Source organism: Oryza brachyantha, chromosome 8 (assembly GCF_000231095.2).
Source record: "Oryza brachyantha chromosome 8, ObraRS2, whole genome shotgun sequence".
In the NCBI taxonomy this organism is placed as follows: domain Eukaryota; kingdom Viridiplantae; phylum Streptophyta; class Magnoliopsida; order Poales; family Poaceae; genus Oryza; species Oryza brachyantha.
The window spans coordinates 4,269,525-4,297,383 of record NC_023170.2 but is presented as its reverse complement, the minus strand read 5'-3'; the positions used below and the strand labels follow the sequence as shown (position 1 = coordinate 4,297,383).

Here is a 27,859-nt window from a genome sequence, read left to right as displayed (position 1 = left end):
TAAACGGGGAGGTTAACAGTATCCAAACGAGGGCGACCAAACCCCCGTAGAATCCCAGATTCCCCGTTTTTAGTTACCTCCGCTCGGCGCAAACCCTCCCTCGCCGCCGCGTCTCCCGAGATGGCCGGCGGCGGCGCCTCCCCCTCGCCGGTGGCCGCCTCGGCGGCCCCCGTGCAGGTGCGCTGCGCCGGCTGCCGCGGCGTCCTCGCCGTGGCTCCAGGCATGACGGAGTTCATCTGCCCCAAGTGCCGCATGGCGCAGCGCCTCCCCCCCGAGCTCATGCCCCCTTCCCCGCCCAAGGCCTCCCCTACTCCGCCGCCGCCGCCTCCCCCTCCGCCTGCGCCTCCCGCTGCCCCTCTACCTCCTCCTCCGCCTCCGCCTCCTCCTCTTCCTTCCCGCCGCTCAGCCCCGCGGGCGCAGGGGGTGGACCCCACGAAGATCCAGCTGCCCTGCGCGCGCTGCAAGGCCATTCTCAATGTGCCCCATGGCCTCGCCCGCTTCCGCTGCCCCCAGTGCGACGTCGACCTCGCCGTCGACCTCTCCAAGCTCCGCAATTTCCTCGCCTCCGCCGGTCCAGGCTTCGCCCCGCCTCCGCTGCCGCCGCCACCTCCTCCGCCGATGCCACCCGTCCCACTGCCGCACATGCCCTTCCTTCCGATGATGCCACAAGTCCCGGTGCCGATGCCGCCGATGCCGCCACCCACGGAACTGCCTGAGGAGATCAATGAGGTGAGCAACCGGCATTGTACCGGTTACAGTTGCGGTGAAGTGATTGCAGTTGTTATTATGGGCCAGAACGTCACAATTGTGGTGCTGGCTCACCGAATCTATTTCAAAAGTTTTGCCATTTTTTTGATAATTCATTGTATGTATGGATGCCTATGTTCATGTTATGCTTGGGAGAGCTTGAACTCAGTGAAGCCCTTATATATTTTATTTTGGCTTCCATATTGGTCATGCTGCCAAATTGCCGATCATACATCTACATACATGGATAGTAGATACCCATGCGAAAGCATATTATAGTACATTTATTCTTAGCAGGAAGCTGGGAATCATATTAAAGATGGGATTGTTACCTCATGCTCATCATCTATTCCCCCCAGTTATTATTCCCTCCGGTCTCAAATAATTGACACCAGTTACTATTCATTTGGGAACTTTGACCATTCGTCTTTTTTGGAAAAATATTGTGTATATCGAAAAATATGTTATATTTATGATGTATAAATATACGGCAGTATAATTTTCACTAATCATCAACTGATCGTTTAATTGTTATTAATGGTCAAAGTTGAAATAGTAATAGTCAACGGTGACAAGTAAATGAAGACTGAGGGAGTAATAATAAGAGCAGGGAACCCATAATTTCGGTGGTGTAGGACACAACTTCTAGGCTTATGATATCCAGAAACTACATTATCGTAAAACACTTGCACCATTTGCTTGCACATTGGATTAATTTCTTTTCTTGTTTGCTGCTGGACAATCAACTAGGTAAGATGAGTAGATGACTGAGTCTGTGACTTGTCACATCACACCATGCTTGTTTTGGGGTTGGAATGTCGGACGGGATCTTTTATGATCCTAGCAATAGCAGAATTTTGAGTGGCACCAGAATGTTTCTCATAATTCCACATCAATGCTGAACCTAATAGTAAAGATGATGCAGTGAGCACCTGTCCACCTGCTGATTTGCTCCTTTGATCTGAGTAATACTGTAGAACATTGTAGTCTTAGCCTCCTAGGATTAGATTGTGATTGCTGTAATCATATTTAAAGTGCTGCTACCAAGTGAAGTTATTACAGACTGCAATATCAAAATGGAGCCTTAGTGATATTAGCTCAGCTGGTGTATGCTTGTAGGCTTAGTGCTGGTCACATCTTTGTTTTTCCCATTTGTGTCTCTGTGTGTGTGTGTGTGTGGGGGGGGGGGGATGAGGGAGTTCAAAACTAAATTCCTGGTAGGTTGGTTCAGTTTCATGCTTCTATTCAATTACCTGAAATTCTTGAATGTAGTTTGCCACAGTTGTTTGTGAACAGCTCATATAATTTGGCCACACCCAGTTTTCTTGTACACTTTCTGTACTGAAGAAAATAAGCGGAATTCTTTTTTAGGTACTTGTCTCATCATTTTCAATGTTTGCTTTGTCTATTGGCAAGAAAAAAAAAGCCCTGTGTTTTTAGATGGAGGGAATACCATTGGCACATTTCTCGCTGTTTGGCTTTTGAATAGTGCATATGAAATCATGAATATTCGATAACATTCTGCCATAAACCTTTAATTGTTTTATTGCATTTTCAGTCAAGAACCTTATGTTCCAATGCATTGCTATTGTACTGGGGTTTTAACTATGGCTAGCTTCAAGCAGGTTGCAGTTGATGTTGAGCGTGAGGAAGATGAAGGTGGTACTGTTGGGGAAACTTTTATGGACTATGTAAGATTTCTGGTTTTCAATTGCTTTTATGGCAAAACGAAGGGTTGTTCCTTCGGGTCCTAGATCTGTTTCTGTTTTACTCCCCCTTTTCAAAATATAGGATATATTTTGTTTCGTTAGGACAAAAGTTTGACCAAAGATTACCCTATTAATATATTATTTATGTGACACAAAAGTATAATCATAAGAAAGTACTTTCGGTTATGAATTTAATAATATTAATTTTGTGTCATAAAAATTATATTCTAATATAGTAATTTTTGGTCAAACCCTTGTCCTAACGAAACAAAATACACCCTATATTTTGAAATGGAGGAAGTAATTTTCTATGACCTCTAATATTTTTTCCATATTTTTTCTATTTCCAGAGGCCTCCCAAGCTATCTCTTGGTCTTCCTCATCCAGACCCTGTAGTAGAAACTTCATCTTTGTCTGCAGTGCAACCTCCTGAACCTACATATGACTTGACTATTATGAATGAATTGGAAGAGACCAAAGTGTTGTCTTGCTTACAAATTGAAACAATTGTGTATGCTTGTCAGGTTAGTTATCTTCTTGCTGTTGACATTTCCTTATTTTTAATTTTATATATATATATATATATATATATATATATATATTGCACCTCTTGTAAGTCTACTCTTGTATGCAGAGACACCTTCATCATCTGCCTACTGGTGCTAGAGCAGGCTTCTTTATTGGTGATGGAGCTGGTGTTGGTAAAGGCCGTACGATTGCTGGATTGATCTGGGAAAATTGGAAACAGGGAAGGCATAAGGCATTGTAAGAACATATGAAACAACAAGGACTCAGTAACTTCTCTGATAAAAGCACCTAACCATTTATTTTGGTTGTAATCATGTTTGCTGCTTGTTTATGCATCTGATGATGAATTAACTAAACAGGTGGATTTCCATTGGTTCAGACCTGAAATATGATGCTCGTAGAGATTTGGATGATGTTGGTGCAAAATATGTGGAAGGTATGATTCTACACATACACCTTACAACATTTAGTTAGCAAAAACAAACGAAGAATTGTAACTCACTTGGATTGATACCACTACGCAAATAAGTGGTCCTGGAGAACAGAGACACCAATGGGGGAATATTCGAATCTTCTATCAGCATATAGGCTGGCTGGCATCAGTGTTATTTGTATTAACATATTAGATCAAGAGAGATAACAGGTGAGGCCTGAAAAATAAAAACACAATAAACCAAAGTAAAATTATCTAATCCATGTGTGGACATTTGAAAAGGGGCTAATAAAGTAAACTCGAATTCATTTTCATGTATATGCTAATACTTAGCAAGTTCACATTGGGCATAATTTCCTGAGAGTACCAAAACACAATTCTGTACATCCAAATTGGTGCTTATTGCCATGGTTGTCTAGCCATCGCTATGTTGTTGACAAAGTGGTAATGCAGGTGCAGGCTAAGGCATCGATTTCATCTTATGTTGCCTCCGCCTTGTGGGCAAAACTAGAGCTGCAAGGGAAAGAACAAGGGGATAAGCTCATCCTGGAACCCTAGTTGGCTGTGTTCCCATCCAAAGTGCCTCATAGTCAGTGTCTGCCTGTTCCATCATCCAGAATTGATAGAATGCCACTATCCAAAGTAGGCTTTGATAATATGCCACCCCACACCGCACTCCATAAAATGCCTGGAATGCTGCTTTCTACATTGTCCGTTCTATGTTTTGCTATTTGGGAGATTTGAAGTCCATTTTTTATTTCTTGTCCATAGCCTGCACATATGCAAAGACAAAAGTACTCGTTGTATTCGGAATTGGCTGGCTGGAAAGACCTGACTGAGCCACACCCACCTATCTAGCATGCGTCCCCTTCCCTTCCATGGTGCAAATTGTGGCTCCTTGAATTATGGTGACCGAGCTAGGTGAACAGTCGCAATAGCAAGAGCTGCGAGAACTCTCCGTCTTCTGAGATCTCTCTACCGGTCTTCGCATGCTCCTGGCTAAGTGCTGCAGTCGCTGCTGCATTGCAGATCATGCACCACATCAATCTGTTGCCACCGCATTAGACACTGGATGGGATGTAGACCAGTGCCGCACTCTCTGGTGGAATGGGCATGAGGGCATGGTGGTCACTCACTGTCGCTGGTTGTTCAGTTATTGCTTATTCGCTTACCTGTCTGAGTGTTTGGAATTTTAGAATAGAAATTAAAAATGACAAAATATAAAAGAGGCGAGGTAGAGAATAGCATTACAAAGTGCAACATAAGGGTGGCATTTTATTTTATCTTTTTTGTAATTTTAGATGTCATGTAACAATCTCTGGTATGTAACAATCTTTAGTAATTAGTTCATGCTTTACCTGTCCTATACTTTCAATAATTGAGTGGAGATGAAGAACACATAAACTTATTTGAATAATTATATCCCCTTTATTATGCAAATACAACTATCGGTTCTGTATATTGCTAACATTTGTAACTGATACCCATATATATTTGTTCTGCAGTGCATGCTTTAAACAAGCTACCATATTCTAAGATAGAATCTAAGGCCGTTGGGATTGCAAATGGAGTTATTTTTGTAACTTATAGTAGCTTGATAGCATCCTCTGAGAAAGGCCGTTCCCGTTTGCAGCAGTTGATAGAGTGGTGTGGATCTGAGTTCGATGGTCTTCTAGTGTTTGATGAGGTATGCACTAAAAATATTGAATGGAATGTGCTTGGCATCTTCCTGTTAACATGCAATATTCTATACAATCTGCTGCACATTAATTTGGTATGCTTACATGATGTGTTTCTTGCAGTGCCACAAAGCAAAAAATCTGATTCCCGAGGCAGGGAGCCAACCTACTCGCACTGGTAAAGCAGTTCTTGAGATCCAGGTGTGTGACTATGTTTTGCTCTGTTTCCTTGCTCTGGTCCCCTTGTTATGGCAGAACATTGCTAGCATACGTTTATTGGACCGTTCTTATGTAGCTGATTTTTTGAATATAAATTCTTTGCCCATTGAAAGCAAACACTGTCTCAGAATGGTAGCATATGTTTTCCAAACCATAAGTCAATAACCTGTGCAGAAATATTTATAAAATACGTATAAAGAAAATTATTTAGAAAAAAACATTTGTCACCATACTCTGATTTGATGTGCCAAATTCTGGATACATTTAGGAGTATCCTTTGCTGAGCTAGCAGTCATCATACTCTCCTATATTGACAGACATTAATTTGTTAGTTTTCAGCCATTTGCATGTCTTATGAATATGCATTGTTTTTTGTGAACTTTTGATGTTACTAGCATATCGCCCATGCGTTGCAATGGAATTTTATTAAAAAATATCATTAGCATGTTATGAAAGTAGAGCTAATAAAAATAAATATGAGGGAGTTGGTGGTGGGGCAGGTGGCAGATTCACCACCACCGGCACCACCACCACCTCCTCTTTATAGGAGTATAGAGTATAGATATATTATAGTATTATGCCTCGGTCCTCACTTTGGCAGATTACGTGGTATTTGAGATCGTTTTTTCAGGAAAGTTTACTGATGACCTGTTCTTGATTATTGTCGCAAAACATTGCAGGAAATGTTACCTGAAGCTCGGGTGGTTTACTGCTCAGCAACTGGTGCATCAGAGCCTCGAAATCTGGGCTACATGGTTCGCCTTGGTCTCTGGGGAGATGGAACATCATTTCAGAATTTTCAGAAGTTTCTAGGTTTATTTTTGTTCTGTTGTCCTTAAATTTTGTTTACATACCTTTTCCTTTTATGTTTATATATTAGCTTAATGCACACAAATTTACAACAGTTATGTCCAACTTTCTGTGCTGGCCAGCTACCATGATAATGACAATTTTATTATATAAGGGCAGGATCCGTAGTAGACTAGTAGTGGTTTTTTCTTGAAAGTGCAGAAGAGCTGAGCATCAATATATTAAGAAGAAGAAAAGAAGTCTAAGAAGAACTTAATCATGCCCACTAGGGCAAGGTTTAATATATGAGTACTTGCCAAAGAAATAGAAAGGACTACAGCCAGCGACTTATACAAGCAACATCCATGGCCAAATGCTACTAAGGCCTTTGGCCCCAGGCCCCCAGCCATATACCACAGCCAGGCCTCATCCGCGCTGCATAATGACATTGAAATTTGGCGAGATCCCCTCAAAGACACATCCATTCCTATGCTTCCACAACTACCAAGCCACCAACATAACTAAGAATTGAAACCCTTACAGTGTTGCTTGCCAACTTGCTGCAAATCTTGACACCACCACTTAATGAAATTAAGATCATGTTGCTATTTATCAAAACTAATGATAAGACCAAGAACCAAATACTTCTTGAAAGCATAGACTAGTTCGTATCTATCAAAACATAGCAGTAGTTGTCCACTTAGCCCTGCAAAATGTGGCCCAGAAGGCAGAATCAAAGCGCTGGGGTAAGAGTAAAAATGAACAGGTTCTTTTCCCTGCATTCCTTTTTCAACTTATAGTAAAGTACTACCCACTGTCTCTGTTCAGTTCAGTTATCTTGAAAGGCTTATTGATCAATACTATCAGGAGTACCTTTTATTTTCTTTTCTTTTGGGAGAAAACATACTAATATACCATGAGTTGTTTGCACCAGCACTAGTATTAGTAGAAGAGTAATTCCTCTGTTCACTATTGGTAGAGCTGGCGGTTTTTCCCACAAGTTACCCATAGTTTCGCTTGTCCTTTTATGTTTGGCCTTGGTTCACTTTTCCCCGAACTGCACAATTCACCACCCTTGATCCAATCCACTCCGACGAGCCATGTGTAAGTCTGAGTGGATCAGTGGACGTTAACATGGCACTGAAACAGCTTTGGCAAATTAAACTTCAAGAATTGCTTACATGGGAGACCCACATTTAAGTTAAAGATAAGCTTCTTCATTGTCCATTTGCTTCATTTCTAACCTTCTCTCTTATCCCACTTCAATGAGTCTCCCTGTGGTTCTGTAAAACTGTTCACTGAGTGCTTGTGTTGGATGCGCTAAATCAGTCCAGCGGTCCAGCCCACATGAACTGCCTGCCCAGAGACGTTGTCATGCAGTAGGCATACATCTAATAGAAATGCACTTTTCAGAACCTCAAAAAGGATTGTCTTCTTGATCCAAGTTTGGTTCTTGGAGTAGTATTTTCCTGTCAGATTCGCTTAGATGGATGAAGAGTGGTGGGAAATTGCTTTTTTTTTTTTATTCTCTCGGTTTGGTTTTCTAACATTACAAGCCAACATTCATGTTGGGAAATAAAAACCACAAAAAAACTGAATCGATTTGGTTTGTGGTTTAAACCAAACATTGGTGGTACCAATTCATCAGTTCTACAAAGAAATGAGGAGGGATGAGAATATGACATGTATCCATGGGGGTTTGATAATTTTCATTCTGTTTGCTGAGTATCTGCCATGTCAACAAAACCACGGACAAGTCATAAAAAGCCACCATAATTTGGCTGATGGGTAAATTGGAAAGTTTTGGTAGTTAAAGGTTGTATAGTAGACATTTTAAAAGCTTAATGAGCTGATTCACAGTTCTGTAATGATGTTTGCTTTTGTTTAAAAGCTACTGTAACAATTTGTAGGTGCTCTCGAGAAAGGTGGTGTGGGTGCTCTTGAACTTGTTGCTATGGACATGAAAGCCAGGTATATTATTCCTGGAACTTCTCGGTGATCAGTTCTACCCTTTTGTGCATGCAGTAGTTGACATTAAGAGCCCATATATATATATATATATACACACACACACATTGCTCTGTGTACATAGGTAATCCAGTTGCCTTTTAGATATATTTCCTGTTGTAATAATGATTGGTACCTCTTGTTCAACTTGTCCCAGGGGTATGTACGTTTGCCGAACGCTAAGTTATAAGGGTGCTGCTTTTGCTGCTGTGGAAGCACCTCTAGAGGAAAGAATGATGGTAAGATTGACATTTTTTATTTTCTGCTTTTGTTTTGGTGCTATGATTAGTTTACTTTGAACCATGTTAAGAATCTCTTTAGTATATGGTGTGATTTCTCATTACACTAAAAACCGATGTTCCTTTAAGTTTAGCCTTTTCTAGTCATTCTTTGTGTAGCCCTGGTGTTGATTTTTGTATTGTATTTTGTTATCACATGATGCAGAATATGTATAGAAAGGCAGCTGAATTTTGGGCCGAGTTGCGTGTTGAACTTCTTTCAGCAATTGAATACTATGCAGAAGATAAGGGTAATTCATCTCAGATTTGGCGGTTATACTGGGCAAGCCATCAGGTGGTTCTCTTTCATTTACATAACAATATATTTATAACCATAACATCTTGGCCAATTATGTGAGTCTATGGTTCCCCAAAAATCATGTCATTTCTTTTTGTTATAATATAGGATCTGGTTGGGGATTAAATTTTAATGCAGTACATTTGAACATGGCATTTTGCTTGACCTTCCGAAACACTACTACGTATGATTAATAACTAAATAACAGAATGCTATTCACATTTACTTTTTGCAGCGTTTCTTTAGGCATATGTGTATGTCTGCTAAGGTACCTGCTGTCGTGAGATTAGTGAAAGAAGCCTTAGCAGAAGAAAAATGTGTGGTGATTGGTCTGCAAAGCACTGGAGAAGCTCGAACAGAGGAAGCTATCAGTAAATATGTATGTTTTTCATGCATAGCACTTTCATCCTGTATATTCTAAAGAATTACAACATTTCAAATATTTGTCAAAACTCTCTTATTCTCGTGACTGCAACTTAAACCGGGTTTTCACAAAACTGCAATAATAGCGCAATATTTTGTCAGAAAGCCACGACTATGCCCTATGTGTAATTAGGCTGTGTTTTTCACCCCAGATTTTTCTCAGCTTTTTCCTTGGCTTTTGCGTGCACGCTTCTAGAACTACTAAACGATGTGTTTTTGCGAAAGGTTTCTATATAGAAGCTTATCATCTCACATTTCTAAAGTAGATTTTCAACTTCATACTAGTTTATTTCATCATTTATACCATTAAAAGCTTTCATCTTTTATCTTTCAGCAAGAAACAGCCTTAGTCTGACTAGTGAGCCTGACCTATTAGACAGGCCCTTTACTGAAATTTTGCCTTTTTTTTGTTAAATCATCAACTATTGTTGCTTTATTCTGAAATGTTCAACTAAAATTGCTGCAAATCTATGTTTTTGACAAACTAGTTGCAGTTTTGTGAAATTTACTCTATTCTAAGATCTGTCGTGGTGAATTGATTCTCAGAATTCTTTTCTACTGAATGACCGTGGCAGGGTTTTGAAATGGAAGACTTTGTTTCTGGTCCAAGGGAGTTGCTTCTTAAGCTGGTAGATGACAATTATCCTTTGCCTCCAAAACCTGATTGTTTTCAGCAAGGTTTGCATCTAGACAAACTTTGCAGATGGAATGAAAATGCTAATATTTTGGTGCAGGAAGCTGGCATCCAATCTAAACAAACTTAGCATGTATTTGTCATGCAGAATTTGTGTTTGGTTGGGTTCTTTTGAGCATTCATAATTTTCTGTTGCTTCTTTTCTATGCATATTGTGGTAGGTGAAGAAAAAATTGCAGAGGCTCAGCGTAAACGGCACTATGGACCTGATGTATCCTTTAAAGGACGAGTTAGGAAACTCGCAAAAATGGAAGATCTGAGTGATGATGGAAGTGATGAATATTCTCTACGTAAGTTTCTTTCAAACTTTTGGTAGTGCTTGCTAAATGCATGATATTTCCCATTCTTTGATATAATACTTCTTGGAAGTTATAATTTTCTTTTTGTGGTCCATAACATCAAAAATCTTGGTAGAATCGGTAAAGATTACCATAGCCATATACAATACATAGTATAGCACAATCATTTAGTGGATGATCTTAACAAATTTTTGACCCTAATCGGACAACCATTTATATGTAAATTGATGAGTGATGTTCAATACCCAACATAGCATGAGTACTGTTAGAAACTGAAAAACAGTTTGTTGTGTTTTCACTTTTCGTATACACGGACCAATGGAACCTGGTTTGATTTTATACATTCTAAGGTTGCAATGGTCGTGCAAACGGTCGAGCAAGAGCAGAGACTTTGGGGTTTAGCCGGCGCTTCTGCACTTCTTAAGCTGCCTTGGGAGTAAACAACCCCTTCAAGCCAGGCCTGCTGGGCGGCCTGGCCTGTGCGTGTGTTGTTGTGTGTGTTTCTAAGTGAGAGACCTCCATATTTTTCTCCTCTGTATTGTTGTTTCCTTCTCCTTAATGAAATGAAACGCATACCTCTTGCGTTTTCCAAAAAAAAGGTTGCATTTAATCATTTAATTTTAATAAGGCCATGCCATTGCATATTGTCAAGATATATATACACACACTCAAGTATATAATTCCAGTAAAATCATGCGGAGAAAGTGAGCCACAATGGCTGTTATGCCTAATGCATCTACATTTTTTTAACGCTAGTGCATTTTGGCAAAAATGTGGTTTTTTAAGTAGTTAATTATGGTTGCATGGATCGCAGCAGATGAGCTATGTTATATCTTAGTAATTACTTAAGTACTTATTGATGCCTCCTGCAAATTGTCACAGCAGAGTCAGAACACGAATCAACAGATTCTGAAGAGGAATTCAATATGTGTCAAATCTGCAACACCGAGGAGGTGATTTGTGATGTTTCATTAAACACTTCAATTGTTTTCTCCTTATTGTGATATATTTTTTAACTGAAAATTGTGTGATTTAAGTTGGTCCTGACATTTTTAGCCATCCCCCCACTTTTCATATGTACCACAGCCATTCCTTTCCCAACTCCTTTTTGCTTGTTTTCATAATACTTCAGTTGAATGCAATTATAGGAGAAGACAGCATTGCTTCATTGTACTGGTTGCGCTGCACATGTTCACCCTGGTTGTCTGATTCCTCCTTGGACTGGTATGATAACGGATGATTGGTCATGTTATTCATGCAAGGAGAAATTAGAGAGTTACTTCAAAGAGAGAGATGCTTACATAACTGAACTCTCCAAGAGGTACCTATAATGTAAATCAATAGCCATTTACTAACTAATAGCTATGTTGATATCGCAAGTTCAGGTGATGTGCATTTTACCTGGTAAATTGATGTCAGGTATGATACTGCAGTGGAAAGGAAATCAAATATTTTACAGATCATTCGTTCCTTGGATTTGCCTAATAATCCTCTAGATGATATCATTGATCAGGTAATTTACTTGTTTCTAGCTAGGAGTTGCTTGCGAATTCAAATCTTACAGATTTCTGATTGAGCTTATAAGATATAGCCTCAGATGTCAGAACAGATCGAGTACTTGAAAGCTGTTCCCTTGAGCATGCAGCTGGTATATCTTAATTTGTACATAATTCAAAAATCTAATGGAGTACTTTCAAACACAAGCACTTGCTTGTTTAGAGTTCACCAACCAGGTTATTAGGTTTTGAAGCTGTCCTTCGATATCAGCAATGTTTTATTAACCGATCTAGTTAGATATGGTGCATGATATGGACCATGGTGACAAACTGATATACATTGTTGTCACGTTTAATACAACAAATTGTACAGCATATACATATATGTAATATTTATATATATACACTTTCTTGGTAGTTTATTTAGTTCACATTTTTCTCAAATGCACAAGAGATCTTCGTATCATTGCATTACAAATGTGCCACAGACAGTAGAAATATTAAGCTATTCCATCTGTTTTCTGTTATTCCACCCAATTTTCAGCATTATTATAACAGGACCTAATTTGTAGCTAACCTTTTGAGAAATATAGAACAAGCATTTGTGTAAATCAAGGTGGATTATCCATATCAGTAGAAGTTGGAATTGTATTCTAACAGGGCAATAATTCGAGGGACTCAAAAGGTTTTGGTGGCTTTTAATTAATGATCTAATCGATCCAGTTTTGACTGAATGTTCAAGCTTGCTATGTTTGTTCTCCTCTTTGTGATACGATACAGTCACCCTTCTAGTTTGTCACATGCTCTAGAACTGCCAAAATAGCACAAACAGAAACAGTTTGTCTAAAGGTATTAGCTGATTATTTAAGTGTCAAACATCTTAAGCCATTCTGGCTGTTTTGTATTTGTAGCTAGGTGGTCCTGACAATGTTGCAGAAATAACCGGACGTCGTGGTATGCTAATAAGAGCATCAGATGGCAAAGGTGTTGTTTATCAAGCACGGAACAAGTGAGAGATTTTCCTCTTTAAGATTTTCAAATAACTGCATGCTTTATGGTTATATCTGAGTAAAATCCTAGGTTTCTTGGCGTGTGAACAATTTTTATGGCCATTATGCTTCACAAAACCCCAAGCTTAACTAAATTTTGTCTCATTGGCATTGGAATGTATTGCTAAAGATCAGACCACAAAGGCATCTTGAGGCAGGGATAAATTTTGTTACATGGGGTTGTTTAGTGAAACCTAAGACCATAAAAACCTTGATTCAAGTGATAACAGATTAACAGCTAAGAAACCTGCCTTTTTTGTGCAACTATGATCAGAAAGCATGTGATCTTCCTGAAATTTCACCTAAATAGTTTTCATTCATAGGAAAGATGTAGCCTTGGATATGATTAATATTCATGAAAAGCAGCAGTTTATGGATGGAGAAAAGCTTGTTGCAATAATATCAGAAGCAGGATCAGCTGGTGTTTCTCTGCATGCTGATCAACGGGCAAAAAATCAGGTTGATTTTCTTCCACTTCCCATCCTTAACATAATCCAAGACGGTTATCTACTGGAATTTTCCTTACACTTCTCAACTAAATATGACAGAGGAGAAGAGTACACATAACACTTGAACTTCCTTGGAGTGCAGACCGTGCCATTCAGCAGTTTGGGAGAACCCATCGTTCCAATCAAAATTCTGCACCTGAATATAGGTACCATTTGTTAATATGGATTTGCACCTAACTCATTTATACATTTGTTGTTGTTAGTTGAAAGTGACTAGTACAAGGTCTTAACATAGTCTTTGGCTGAACATGGATTAGTGGTGGTTACTATCTATTCTGTAAAATACACAAGTTCATGTTCGAAAGAGCCAATTTCTCTATGCTGGAGGACTGTCCCTTTTACAAGACTTGCATATCTGGACTGGGAAGCATTAACACTTGAAAATTCAATCCAGGCTTCTTTTTACAAATCTTGGAGGAGAAAAGCGATTTGCATCTATTGTGGCAAAGAGACTGGAGTCTCTTGGAGCTTTGACACAAGGAGACCGAAGGTACTATTTTTTGTTCATATCAGTTCTGTTCTCTGATTGTAACCTTGAACATCTCTGAAGATTACATTGTGCCATCTCAACTTTTTTCAGAGCTGGACCATCACTTAGTGCTTTCAACTATGACAGCATTTATGGAAAGAAAGCCTTGATGATGATGTACAGAGGAATACTGGAACAGGTTAAATATTGATTTTTTTTTCTCTTTTTTTCCCCTTGAGGTGGAGGGTGATTATTTGACAAGTGTTGCATAAACTGCAACTGCTCAAAAGGTGTTTTTGTTGTAACCAGGATGGTCTTCCAGTTTTGCCTTTAGGATGCTCTGAGGATCAAGCTAGCCTCCAAGGATTCATCACTAAAGCAAAAGCTGCTTTGGTGTCAGTTGGAATTATCAGGGATGCTATAATGTGTAAGCTTGTTTACAAACTTATTTTGTGTCATATATCCAAAAAGATTAAAAAAGAACTGATGCAAGCTTTAGAATATTTTTTTCATTTACCTTTGTTCTTTATAATAAAATTGAATCGTGATGACTGTACTGGATCATATATACATTGCTATGTGGGATTCACTTCAAAAACCAATAGATGTTTCTTAGCCACAAACTTTGTTCTTGCTTTTCAGCCATTTATCATGTAAATTTCACTTCTAGATTTATTATAATCCACATATTTCGTTATGCTGTAATGTTGTTCCAAAAGCTATATTAACTGTGGTCTGTTGTCAAGTGCTCCATCCGCCCCAAAATAACTTCATTTTTTGCCCAATCAATTGTCCCACAAAGACTTCATATTTAGGACAATAAATGCATTGGAATTTACAAAAGTGGGGGACAAATGCACCGGGGTTTGTTCAAGTGGGAAAAAATTGCATTGGAGTTTGCTAAAAGGAGGGCATTTTAGTCCTTTTGATTGTATATTGGTATGTGTGACGTGGGGAAAATGAAGTCTTTTTGGGATGGAGGTAGTATACAAGTATATTGATTTTCTATTCCCTCCGTTTTATAATATAAGGTTTTCTAATCTTACCTAGATTCGTTTATATACTAGTGAATCTAGACACATATACAAAATATATACATTGATACATGGATGAATCTAAGCAAACCCAGAAAATCTTATAATATGGAATGGAGGGAGTATTACTTAACTAGTAGATGCATCCTTTCATGTACTTACTTCCTCTGTTTCATATTATAAGTCTCTTTAGCCTTGCTTAGATTCATCCATGGATGAATGCTTTTATATATATATATATATATATATGTAATATGTCTATATTCATTAGCATCTAAATGAATCTAGGCAAAGTAATAAAGTCTTACATTGTGAAACAAAGAGAAACAAAGAGAGTAAGTAATGGATGCATCCATGTATGCCTTATTGAGTTTGGAGAGTCAAATCCATTTTTCAAATTGCATTCAACATGTCGTGCTTGCAGTACAAGATAGATGCATGCTTTATATAGTTTAAGGGCAGAACTCAAATCTTAGTTATCTACTGTTCACCTAGGCAATGGTAAAAATGGAGGAAAGCTTACTGGCAGGATTTTTGATTCTGATATGCATGACGTTGGCCGTTTCCTCAACCGCATTCTGGGCTTGGCTCCAGACATCCAGAATAGGCGAGTGTTCCTCAGAACAAGTTTCTGTTGTTATATTTACACCTGTTCGGTTGATACCTTATTAATATACTTCATTTGCCAGGTTATTTGATCTTTTCATGAGTATACTTGATATAGTCATTCAGAATGCACGAAGTGAAGGACAGCTTGATTCCGGTATTGTTGATATCAAAGCAAAAAGTGTTAAAATGAAAGATCCACCGAAGGTAGTATTTCATTCAGATATCATTTGCTGTAGAATCTCAACTTCCAGTAGTAATTGACTACCTTCGTCTAGGGAAGCACCTTTTGTATGTTGGTTGAGTCATCAGTCCATTGCTTGATCCACTAGGTTTTAAATCGTGTCCGCAATTATAAATGCACATGTGTGCTTCAGCAGGGAGTGAGGTTTATGAATTTGTCCTTGGTCTCCATCTGTTTGAGCTTGGTTAGAGGGACATGTGGTGTATATTTGCACACACATTTTCCATGTAATTGAAATAACAGACTAATTTCATCTATGCCTTGCAGACTGTTCATGTTGATAGCTTGTCAGGTGCTTCGACAGTGTTATTTACTTTCACAATCGACCGTGGAGTTACTTGGGAGGTAGGAACCATTTTGCATCCACAAACTATTTTTCTTTTATGTTACATGCTCCTTTTTCTCTGCACCATACCTGTAGTTTTACTTTACTTTTATTCTGCATTGGTTTTGAGACTACCATTTGACAAGTGCACCTTCTTTATGTTTGCATATGTTAAGTCGGCAAATGAAATACTTGAAGAAAGGCAGAAGGATGGAGCTGGTTCTTCAGATGGTGGATTTTATGAATCCAGAAGAGAATGGATGGGGCGAAGGCATTACATGCTAGCATTTGAAGGGTATGATTTAAGTTGTGGTTGGATAAGTACTGTTTATTTATATGTAGTCTCTTTTTGCGAGATGCCCACATATCTGTCGGCTTTGTTATCATTTCTTGTTTCAATATTTTTGAAAAAGTTAGCAACTACTCGCCCCATTCCAAAATATAAGCATCTCTTGGATTCAAAGTTTGTACCATAATATAAGCATTTCTGCACTAATTCCCTTGGTTCCAATCATTCCAATGATTCCAGAGCTAATCAAATGCTTAGAAAAGTAATCTAATCAATTCAACATTCAAAACTTAGACCACTGAAGTGTCTAAAGGAGAATCTTTTGACATCACCTTAGTATTTGCTAAACAACCTAGAAATGTTTATATTTCGGAACAAGGGAGTACATAGCAAAAGAAATGTTGTTGAAAATCTAACTTAAATGAAAGTGAAAAAACATGATGTGACTATTCTGGCCACAAATGATGAAGGAAACTATTAACTAAGTGATTCCAATCTTGATGGAAAATTAGGAATCCTTTGGACATTATATATCTTGTTCATGGAGCATTTATTTCCATAGTGAACTTCTAGAGTTCTAGTGTTTCACATATTATAGAGAGAAAGCAAGAGAAAGAAAATACAAGAAAACTTGTACTACCTATTTTCATGAAAGATGAAATTCATCTCTTTGATTGGTTGAAGCTGAGTACCAGAAGTACCGTAGTTGGAATAAATAAGCTTTGGGTATGTGTTCGTTATATGTTCATTTTTTGTTTTGTTGGCTGGCAACAAATATAAAATATTTTATGGATGCTTGGTGCAATGTATTATTATATACAAATGATCAGAGTCCTTGCTGTTGCTTCACCAGCTCAACAGAAGGAATGTACAGAGTAATCCGTCCTGCTGTTGGAGAGGCTTTAAGGTAATTTCACCCTTTCCACTTCTGCTACGGAAACACTCCCTCCACACTTTTTTGTTTGGTTTTAGGACATCGACATTGCGTCCAATGAACATGTTTGATCATTGCCTTTTTTCTAATCATATATTCAAAAAAATTGTTAAAATTATTTTTTGCTGGGCTGGCCAGGAAGAGCTGGCAGCCAAATTTCATTAAGGTTAAGAGAATGTACATGTTAAAATTATGACTATATGAAATTATTTTACATCACAATTCTATTAATGTCATTTCGATATATTATATGAAGGTTAAAGAAATCTTAATACTCTTGCATAAATTGGTGAGTTTGTACTCTTGTATTATGGTCTGTTTGAAACTGCTAATGGATGAATAAGTTTATGAAAATTATTTGAGGGCATAAATAAATGTATTAGATATTAGAAAGTTGATAAGTTGATTTAAAAAGGTTTTCTAAGAAATACCGATGAGAAAGTCTTTGCAAAACTGCATTATTTATAAGCTTGGGAGGCATGCCCATGATAATCTGGTGGCCATAGTGACAAAAAGAATGGGCCTTGAACATCCTTTTTACTATGGACGGAGCAGTAAATACTATAAACTCTCCACAAGAGATTCATCCTATGCAAAAAGAAAAACATATATCTGTTTTGGTGCTTATTATTAAATGTGTTATGTACGGTGACTGGTTGAAAATTTTTAATCAATCTGCCTTCTATTTTTCTCAAGGGAAATGCCTTTGGTGGAACTTAAAAGCAAGTACAGGAAGGTTTCATCAATAGACAAAATTGGCAATGGCTGGCAGGAAGAGTATGATGCATCATCTAAGCAGGTAATACTGAAGTTTGATTAAGTTTATTCAACGTTGATCAGAATGAGGTTCTATGTTGAATGGATGCATAGACTATCAAACAACAGATAACATTTTTGTAGGTTACCTTTTCCTTTTAAGCAGCTAGTGTCTGTTGGCGACTTTGAATTTATGGACAAGCAAAAGAAATACTATTAGATTTTTAAAGTTTTATAGTGCAATGAATATAAGTATGGTGATACATCAATACTTGGCCGCCAGTGTGTGGGCTTACTCTTTTTTAAGCTGTTGTTTATTATCTCTAGGAAAAATTCTGTCTCATCTCTCAGCTCTTGGCTTGCATCCTAAGTGAACTCCTTGTGGGTCAAAATCATTGTCTAACAGGTGGATAGATGAGTTTCGTCCAGTTTTAGTAGTTATAAGAGGGAATGGTTTATCCTCTTATCTTCAGAAGGATATCTCTTTGAATGAGAAACTTCCGATATGTTTCAGTAAGGCAACACTGAATGAGCAAGTAGTGATGTGTTAACTCTTCATCTATCATCCCCTTATTTCTTGTCAATAATTTATAGTTCCAGGATCAGGATTTACTTTCTGCCTACTCCTCCGCCTCAAAATATAGCACTTCAGGATTCAAATTTGTCTCAAAATGTAACTACTTCACCGACTTTTCCATTTGAATCAATCACAATCATCTCTCATTTAATTTGTTCACTTGCTTTCTAATCTCAACCAATCACAAGTCAGCCACTTCTCACCATAACCTTAATCGCTCCATAAAAAGGGCATGAGTACTTACATTTTGAGACGGATGGAGTATATTGAGCACACTAATTTTGTTTCCAGAACAGACATGATTAATTATCTACTGTACTTTAACCAAGTTTATTTACTTGTGTGTCCTGTACCTTCCTTTCAGTGTATGCATGGACCCAAATGCAAACTTGGAAGCTATTGCACAGTAGGCAGAAGGTTACAGGAAATCAATATTTTGGGTGGCCTAATACTTCCTGTATGGGGCATTGTAGAAAAGGCACTAGCTAAGCAGGTTTGCTCGTATTCCTTTTTATTTTTCTCCCTTACTATGCATGGCTGTCCCAGTTTATTATCTCAAATCTCAATTCTCAAATGTTATGTCGGACAGCATTCTTGATGGTGGGTACTAGTATACTTGTAAAGGTCTTCATAAAACCATGTTCACAGAAACAGGCAATACTAGTAAAGTATGGTTTCTGCTTGTACGATATTTTATCTAAGCATCTCTCTTTGGCATTTTTCTTTTGTTGATATGATCAAACAGGTCCGACAAATTCACAAGAGGATACGTGTTGCTCGCTTGGAGACGGAAAATGATAATCAGCGCATTGTTGGACTGATGATTCCAAATGCAGCTGTGGAGTCAGTATTAGAAGGTCAGCTCCACCTTCTAATAGCTCCTAGAGCTAAATCTTTTGTGTGAACTGTGTGGGTGGCTGTGCACGAACAACAGTGGAAAGTAACAGCATCTCTGTAGAAACTGTTGGTATCTTATACTATGAGAATACTACCTCCATTTAAAAATAGAGCCTACTTAGTTTCAGTAGGACAAGAATTTGACCAAAAAAATATTCTATTAAGATATGATTTTTATGACATAAAATTGATATTATTATTATGATTATATACCCTATGATATATTAATAGAGTAATCTTTGGTTAAATCCTTGTCCTAACAAAATAAAATACGTTCTATATTTTGAAATGGAGGGAGTACAAATATACAATATTCTTAGACTCGGCCGAAGATGTTCCCTGATGACCCACACATTTTTCTTTAATTTGAAAATATTTCTTGTCTTTTTTCATGGTCTGGTATTTGTTTTTCTTGCATACTATAGCGGGATTATGACACCCATGTTCCCCACTTTGTGAGTGTTTGACACCTTTAGTTTGTCCTGTTGCAGGTCTGCAATGGGTCCAGGATATTGACGATTGATTGACTTGACAAGAAGAAAATTCATTTCACATTCTTTTTGGTGGCGTTGCAAACCGAACCAGTCGTCTGTAAAGTTCTTTTTTTTAAGGGGAATTCATATGTAAAGCTGTGGAGGCAGTCGAGCTCACGAGGTGCACCTTTCCCTTTGGTGGAGCCAGACTGCAGGTACAGGGAGCTTTCTCAACTAGTACCTGGCTTTAGTGATCACTAGACAGAACGCGCAGCGTTGCTGCGCGTAATTATAAATGGACAATTTAATTATTAGTGATTGTAACCATAAATTTATAATTAATACCTTTATTATTTTTTAATAAAGATTAATGTGTTTTAGAATGTGTGATTATATCTATTGGGTGCATTGTTCGCTTGTACCACCACATTTTAACCCATGGAGTTTTGCCACGAGGAATTAAAAATATATTAATCATATATGAAGCTAACCAAATATTTAATTTATGAATGAAATATGATCGAATTACAAATTATATATCATTGGGAGGGTCTTGATTTTATAAGAACAATGGTTCAAGAATTACTAAAAATGGATTTACATTTTAAAATACATGTTGAGACAATTATTCCCATACCTAGTTTAATGCATAACACCAATTTTATTTATTACTCCCTCCATTTCATAATGTAAGATGTTTAAATTTTTTTTTCAATGTTTACCATTTGTCTTATTCAAAAATTATGGAAATATCATTTATTTTGCTTATGACTTATTTTATTATCAAAAGAACTTTAAGCACGATTTGATATTTTTTATATTTGTACTAAATTTTTAAATAAGACGAATGGTGAAATATTACAACTGAAAAAGTCAAACATCTTACCTTACGAAAATAATACATTTATAGGTTTACTATTGCTTAACCATTGGATATTAAATTTATTCATAAATACAACTATATTTATTAAGTAATGAATTTAATACCGTCGGGAAGGTTATGAATTTAGGTTCAAGTTTCACTCAAATCAGATTTAAAATGAATATGTTATACTTAGCATGGTGTGAGTGAGCTGAAGGGTTTTCTGCCCAGGGAGAGAGCAGAAACAGAGAGACAAGAGGGAAGAAGAAAGAGAAGAGAGAGAAAGGAAGAGAGAGCTGGAGCTACCGCATGACACGGGCCACACTGACCTCAGCTGTGGTATATACCCGTCCGCTGGCCGTGCAGCACCTATGCAGCTCTGCTTGGGTGAGCGTTTGTGCGCTGGCCAGGGGCACATTTCCTGAGCAGCCAGCACTGACACGTGGCCCATTCTTGGCCATAGAATTTGCTTAGCTTTCGTATTATAAAGATTAGTACTGGTATAGTATAAACAAAGCAGCTTACCGCTATACAATTCTCATTGGTATTTTCTTCGTTTTTTTTTCAATACTTCATCCCATCCAATAGAAACCAACTTATATGAACGAATCTGAACATTGAGCTGCTGTCCATATTCATTTCTAGAAGTTGATTATGGGACGAGAAGTGCAGGAGAATGTACCGTGTTCGTTTTAGGTAGGCCCTACTTGTCAGTGAGGTAGAAATACACTGTCTATCGTGTGATTGTTATTCAGGTCTAGTCGTCTGGACATCACGATGAATCGTGTCATCTCACGGTGCTATTCTTCTTCGTGCATCTTGTGACCATCGTGAAAGGTCAGGGCATTTAACTCTTGAGAAAATCTAAAAAATACCATTAACAAACGTCTAAGTCTAAGAAATGTCATTGATGAATAAAAGTTCTAAGAACGAATTTGTCTGAGAAATGCCATCACCGTTAGGGTTCCGTCCATTTCTACCGTTAAATACACTGTTCCTGCTATAGCACTTAACGAAAAATTTGGACGGAACCCTAACGGCGATGACATTTCTCAGACAAATTCGTTTGTATAAGGGCATTTCTTAGAACTCGCATTCGTCGATGGCATTTCTTAGAATTAAGTGTTTATCAATGATTTTTATCACTCTTGCTACAAATGTTGATAACAGATTTATCACTGGATCTACATATCAGACTTATGAGGGTTCATATGTTATAAATAGTGATTGACGAATCTATTTTGACCACTCGTCTCTGGATGTCTAGTGAGTTGGGCTAAAACAAAACGGCTATACTGAAACGTGTGCAGTTATCCGTAGAAAGAAGCCTTAAACCGAAACGTTTCTTTTAAAGGAAATTACTGTAGGATAAGTGATCCTTTTTACAGAAAAACTAGAGGCTGGCATCCCATCCCCACAACAGCATAGTTAATGATGATGCCTTCCACGGTTCATCTGGCCTCCTCTCCTCAACATTCATGACAGACGTGTTTGGTTGCCGTTTTTTATTTGATGAAACTTAATCAGTTTTCTCCAAAAATTCTGCTAAATATCATGTTAATCGACGATGAATACAACCAAAATATCCGTGGCCTTTTAATCATTTTATTCAATAATTTATTTTTACTTAATTAACTCTTGACTTAAGCCAGAACAGTTTTTTATTCATTTTTCTATTAAGATTTATCACGGGGAAAAAAAGCTCGGCCTGTTACGTCCATGTAGATCGAACTGAGCATGGACTAGTCATTGCAAGTCGTCCAACTTGCTATCTGGTCAAGTCGTGTGGCCTTGCTGACTTTATAACTAATCACACAACCTGATAACAATATTTTAACATTTTCTTATTTAATTTCTTTACTTTTTTTATCTCACTGATCTGTGATCTTTAACCTTATAATCTGAAAAAGAAAACATAATACTCACTCTATTTTTCTATTTGATGTAGTTGATCTTTAGATTTACGTTAGACAATTCGTCCCATCCAAAAAGTTTATATAACAATTAGTTATTTTGTTATGGTTTGATTTATTATTAAAAACTTTATAATCTTGCATATTTACAAAATATTTTAAATAATAGTCAAATATAAATTCAAAAACCAATGTATCAAGTTAAAAGAAAAACAGAGACAGTATTACTTACTACTAGCACTTGCTACCTTTGTCTCATGATAATTTTATTTTTCGATTTTTGTGTCTAAAGTTTGATCATTCGTTTTATTTGGAAAATTTGTATAAAAACTTAAAAAAATTAGTCAAGCATAAAATATTATTCATGTTTTATTATCTAATAAAAATAAAAATATTAATCACAAAAATTTTTAAATAAGATAAAGAGTGAAAATATGGTATCCAAAAACTAAAAAATAAAAAATAAGTACAGTACTGAAACGAATGCTATTATTACTAGACTAGCTTTACGCCGGCCGCCGTCTGTTCCCCGCAACCCCCCGAAACACACGAAGAATTCCTCGCCGGCGGAGCACATCGGAGGAGCGATCCGAGCCCCGCGGGGGAGGGCTCGGAGGAGCCGAGCACCCCGCCGGCGGTGATGATCGGCGGGCAGGCGGAGGCGCCGCTCGCGTCGGCGTCTTGCTCCTCTTCAACGTCGTCGTCGTCGTCCTCCTCCTCCTCGCCGTCGGCCTCGTCGGGGCGGCGCGGGCGGCGGCGGCCCGACATACTCTCCATGCTCCGGGTAACTCTCCTGTACCCTCGCTTCCGTCGCCCCCCCCCTCTCCATCTCTCCCCGGGGAACACTTCCCTCTCGATTAACATCCTCTCTGCGCCGCCGCCGACGCTGCCGGGCCAGGTTCGATCCGTCCGGTGGCGTTTCGGTCTCGATTTGGGACAGGAACCCCACCCCGCCTAGGTCGATGTAAGCCTGCTTTGCCTTTTACTGCCGTCGTTGTGGTGAGCATGAACTACTCCACCGAAATCCATGGCGATAAGCGCAAAAAGGGCTATGGTTTTAGGCTGCAGCTACTCTTCTGCTGCTGCTTCTTCTTTGGAGGAATTGAACTGTAGCTAACTCCTGACAACCATGTGCTCCAAGAGAGGGAATAAGGAGAATTGGATAAGATACTGTTGTTTTCGATTTTATTCTCTATGAAACAAATCGAGTGCAGCCGACTTCGATATTCAGTTCAAGGCTTCAAGGCTTAAGCTGGTTATGAAAAATGAATTAAATAGAGTAAATTTCATGAAACTACAGATTTAAGGTTAGGTACAAAACTACATATTTAACACTAATTTTTTTCGTAAAACTACAAATTTAAGATATTTTATCACAAAAATATAGATTTAACATCAAATTTATCACAAAACTACAACATTTGTAATTTACAAAAACAGTAATGCCATGTAGGTGAACTCTAAAATCTTTAGTTCTTCGATAACTTCATCATTAAATCTGTAGTTTTATGATGCATGATCTTAAATCTGTATTTTGGGATAAATTTGTTGTTAAATCTGTAGTTTTGCAATACTTTATCCTTAAATATGTAGTTTTGCAATACATTGATCAAAGTACATGTAGTTTTTAAAATTTACTCAAACTCAATTCAAATTTTCATTACCCTTTTAATGATCTATTGTTCTTCAGTATCATGTATCCAAAAGTTTATCTGTGCTGTTAGTGTATTCTGATTCCGCACCACTTAAGCAGATACATTAGAGCATCCCCAATGTATATAGACTAAGTAGTCCATATAGATGGGACCCAAGTAGTGGTCTTTTGCTATTTCAATTTACATAATGTATAAGATAGCAATGGACATAAGTTAGGCCCATACCCTAACAAATAAATCACATCCAATAGTCTTAGCTCTCTCACTAGAGAGGGAAGAGAGAGGAGAGATAATGTATTTTAATTCATATGGGTAGTCCATATAGCTATAGGTAGCTCATCCTATTTCATTTCCTAATTCCCCTCTCACAATAGTAAAGTAGTCTATATAGAGTTATATAGACCACCCACTTTTGGCTCACATTGTGGATGCCCTTATGGGTTATTCCCTCCATCCTTCACATTGGTCATTGTTGGATTCTCACATAACTTCTAATTACTTTTTTTTACTTTGTATAAATGTAATTTATACGTAACATTAGACAAGTAGTTTAGTGACAATTCTAGGATTGCAGTTTTTATATCCAACTTTTATACCTTATGGATTGATTATGAAATTTTGGATTCACATATCCTATTGGTTTTATTTTGTGAATAGTTCAGTTAACTCAGCTTTATTTTTTTTTAAATTGGTATTATTCACACTTCCTTGTTTCATTTGCATGTATGTAAAGAGTGCAGTGTGTCTTGATTCATCATCTTCTGATACTGGAAGGGGACGGAGTAAGTTGTCAACCAACAAGGTAACACATGGATTTCATCTAGTGGAGGGAAGATCTGGCCATGACATGGAAGATTACCATGTAGCAGAGTATAAGTATGAAAATGATCATGAACTGGGTTTGTTTGCCATTTATGATGGCCATTTGGGAGATAGTGTGCCCAGCTATTTGAAAGCGAATCTTTTTAACAACATACTGAAAGAGGTAGGTTTTGCTGTGTCTGTAAAATATGCATATTGAGATGCATCGTATCTTTATTTGCTTTGCTATTATTTATTTTTGTAACATTGTTGCTGCAGCCTCTCTTCTGGACGAATCCCCAAGAAGCAATTAAAAATGCATACAGCTTGACAAACAAGTATATTCTGGAAAATTCTAAACAGCTAGGACCAGGTGGTTCAACTGCAGTTACAGCCATTGTAGTTGATGGTAGGGATATGTGGATAGCAAATGTAGGTGATTCAAGGGCTGTTGTGTGTGAAAGAGGAGCTGCTAATCAACTTACTGTAGATCATGAACCCCACACAACAAATGAACGGAAGAGGATTGAAAAGCAGGGTGGTTTTGTTTCTACTTTCCCTGGTAATTGTCTTGTTCTATCGTTGTTGTTTCTGAAATAAACATAAAATTGCCTCGATTCATTTACTGCTTACTCGCTTACTCATAGGTGATGTTCCTCGAGTAAATGGCCAACTTGCTGTTGCCAGAGCATTTGGTGATCAGAGCCTCAAGGCACACTTGAGCTCAGAACCAGATGTTAAACATGTAGCCATAGACTCGAGTGTAGAGTTTGTCATACTCGCTAGTGACGGATTATGGAAGGTATGTACTTTTTCTTGCCAAGTTGCTATTCTACTAAAGCTTATATAGATTATGATTATGATACAAAATTAGTACCTTGCATTGGAGACAGTATTCTTTTCTTGTTGAAGATAAGAAAACTCAAGATACCTTGCCAAGACTGATGTGACTTAAATTACTTAGCTAACATAGGGTGATCGATTTGTTTTTTTCCTGTAACCCGTTCAACTGTTCCTGTAGTCTACCTCTTAACCTCACAAGATAAACTGCTCTGAAATGAAAAAAAGGTACTTATGTCATGTTCTTTGGAAAGTTACATCATCATTCGTTACAAATAATCTCATATACTCCCTCCATCCTTCTTTAAACGACGTTACGTCGTTTAATAGAAAATAGATGGAGTATTTATTAAGGGGCATTACAGCTTCCCAGGCGTTCTTTTTCCTAAAAGTCCATATATGCCTAAACAAGAAAACTAAGCCAGCCAATCTGAGTCACATATGGTCTCTGACATTTTAACTATAGAATCACTTCTTCATTATCTCTTTGCTGGCTTGAGTAAAGGTAATCAAGAACCAGGAAGCTGTCGATCTGGTGAAGTCTATCAAGGACCCACAGGCCGCAGCAAAGCGATTAACATCGGAGGCCCTCGTGAAGATGAGCAAGGATGACATTTCGTGCATCGTCATCCGTTTCCAGTGCTGAATATCATACCATCCAGCCAGTGAGCCTGCATCGTCCTCGCCATGCATCATGCTGCACTCAGAAGTGGTTATTTCGTATTCTGGCTACATGTGCACTCAGAAGTGGTTATTTCGTATTCTGGCTACATGTGCCAGATCTCTGTAGACCGTGTGGCTTGTGGCTTCTGGATTTCTAGTATTAGCTTATGATTGGAGAGGACAAAACTTTTAGCCAAACAACGCGAAAGGAAAAGAAAGTTAGGTTTGGGTGTCCATTTTTATGTGTATATATATATATATATATATATGCATACACGTCAGAGCGGTAGCTTTCCTCTGATGAAAAGAAATAAGTTCAGTTATGGACGTGCAGATTGTTGTAAACTTGTAATCGTGTTGTGATGATGTTAATGCGTTGTGTTTGTGTTTAACTCTTTGCGGATATGTGCACCGTACCCATCTGAAGTAAAGATTGTATTGTTGTCGTTCACCCATTCTGCATTGAGTCATACTCTGGCTTGCAATTTTTATTCCCCTTCAAGGCTTGCCTATGAACTAAATTCAGCTTCAACTTATTTTACCAAATAATGAGGTATTAGGTGAACGTTTTTTTTTCTTCTGATTCAGCTTGAAAGCCATCATGGTTTCCTATCATGATCAATTGCTTTGTTGATTATCTCGCGTCTTTTGATTAGTTGGTATTTATCCTAGTAAGTTTCACCTATTGCAACTTGTCGCTTGAGCAAAAGTAAAGTTGTATATATATCACGAACATGATCGGAACGAGAAAGGGCACGTAGTCTAATGGCTACCTAATGTCTAGAAATGCTATTAGCGCTTTGAATTGGCGGTATTAATCAATCTCAGTTGAGGTTTCATTGGATTTCAAACTCGCTAAATGATATGCCATGTAGGCAAAAAAAATGGTGATGTGATATTTAATTTATGATGAGAGAGATGATTTGATTTTTATGGGAATGAAACTTGGTGTATTTAATTATCTAGATCATAAAACTAGAACGAAACATCTAGCGAGAGTAATTCTTTTATCTCCATGTATTTAATCAACTCCCGTTAATCACTTGGATGTATATGTTAATCTATGAAACAGTAAGAGTGAAGTGTACCAGCGGTCTCTAAACTTGTGTGCATGTGTCATCTAGGTCCCTGAACTCTCAAAATGCATTTTTAGATCCCCAAACTTGTCTGGGGTATCATACAGGTCCAAACCGGCTTCGGTCCGCTCCATCCGCTGACATGGCATACCACGATGGCGCCTATGTGTTGGTGAGGCTACGTGGATGTTTCATTTTTAAATATTATTCGGTTATATTTTAATCTATTGAGATAAATTATATACAAAAGTACTGGCTGGTTATATTTGGTGTTTTATTTTTGAATAT

The 27,859-nt window shown here is 37.8% G+C and overlaps 2 protein-coding genes across 2 annotated transcripts; both read left to right on the top strand.

Annotated features, from left to right (window-relative positions):
- The first annotated feature begins 47 nt into the window (after window positions 1-47).
- Window positions 48-20,085, top strand: LOC102707607 (protein FORGETTER 1-like). The gene is made up of 32 exons (XM_015840042.2): window positions 48-729; window positions 2,373-2,438; window positions 2,807-2,980; window positions 3,091-3,221; window positions 3,344-3,420; window positions 4,923-5,104; window positions 5,220-5,297; window positions 5,996-6,128; window positions 8,015-8,075; window positions 8,269-8,350; window positions 8,556-8,684; window positions 8,923-9,066; window positions 9,686-9,788; window positions 9,966-10,094; window positions 10,986-11,056; window positions 11,252-11,424; window positions 11,523-11,616; window positions 12,511-12,608; window positions 12,972-13,107; window positions 13,197-13,303; window positions 13,552-13,647; window positions 13,738-13,825; window positions 13,936-14,053; window positions 15,156-15,267; window positions 15,350-15,473; window positions 15,778-15,855; window positions 16,012-16,130; window positions 16,978-17,031; window positions 17,755-17,857; window positions 18,756-18,884; window positions 19,137-19,248; window positions 19,780-20,085. The coding sequence occupies exons 1-32, from the start codon at window positions 121-123 to the stop codon at window positions 19,809-19,811; spliced, it is 3,942 nt and encodes a 1,313-aa protein (XP_015695528.2). The 5' UTR covers window positions 48-120; the 3' UTR covers window positions 19,812-20,085.
- A 2,969-nt stretch (window positions 20,086-23,054) lies between these two features.
- Window positions 23,055-26,946, top strand: LOC102720819 (probable protein phosphatase 2C 44). The gene is made up of 5 exons (XM_006659158.3): window positions 23,055-23,320; window positions 24,925-25,176; window positions 25,272-25,554; window positions 25,640-25,794; window positions 26,338-26,946. The coding sequence occupies exons 1-5, from the start codon at window positions 23,177-23,179 to the stop codon at window positions 26,476-26,478; spliced, it is 975 nt and encodes a 324-aa protein (XP_006659221.2). The 5' UTR covers window positions 23,055-23,176; the 3' UTR covers window positions 26,479-26,946.
- Window positions 26,947-27,859: the final 913 nt, after the last annotated feature.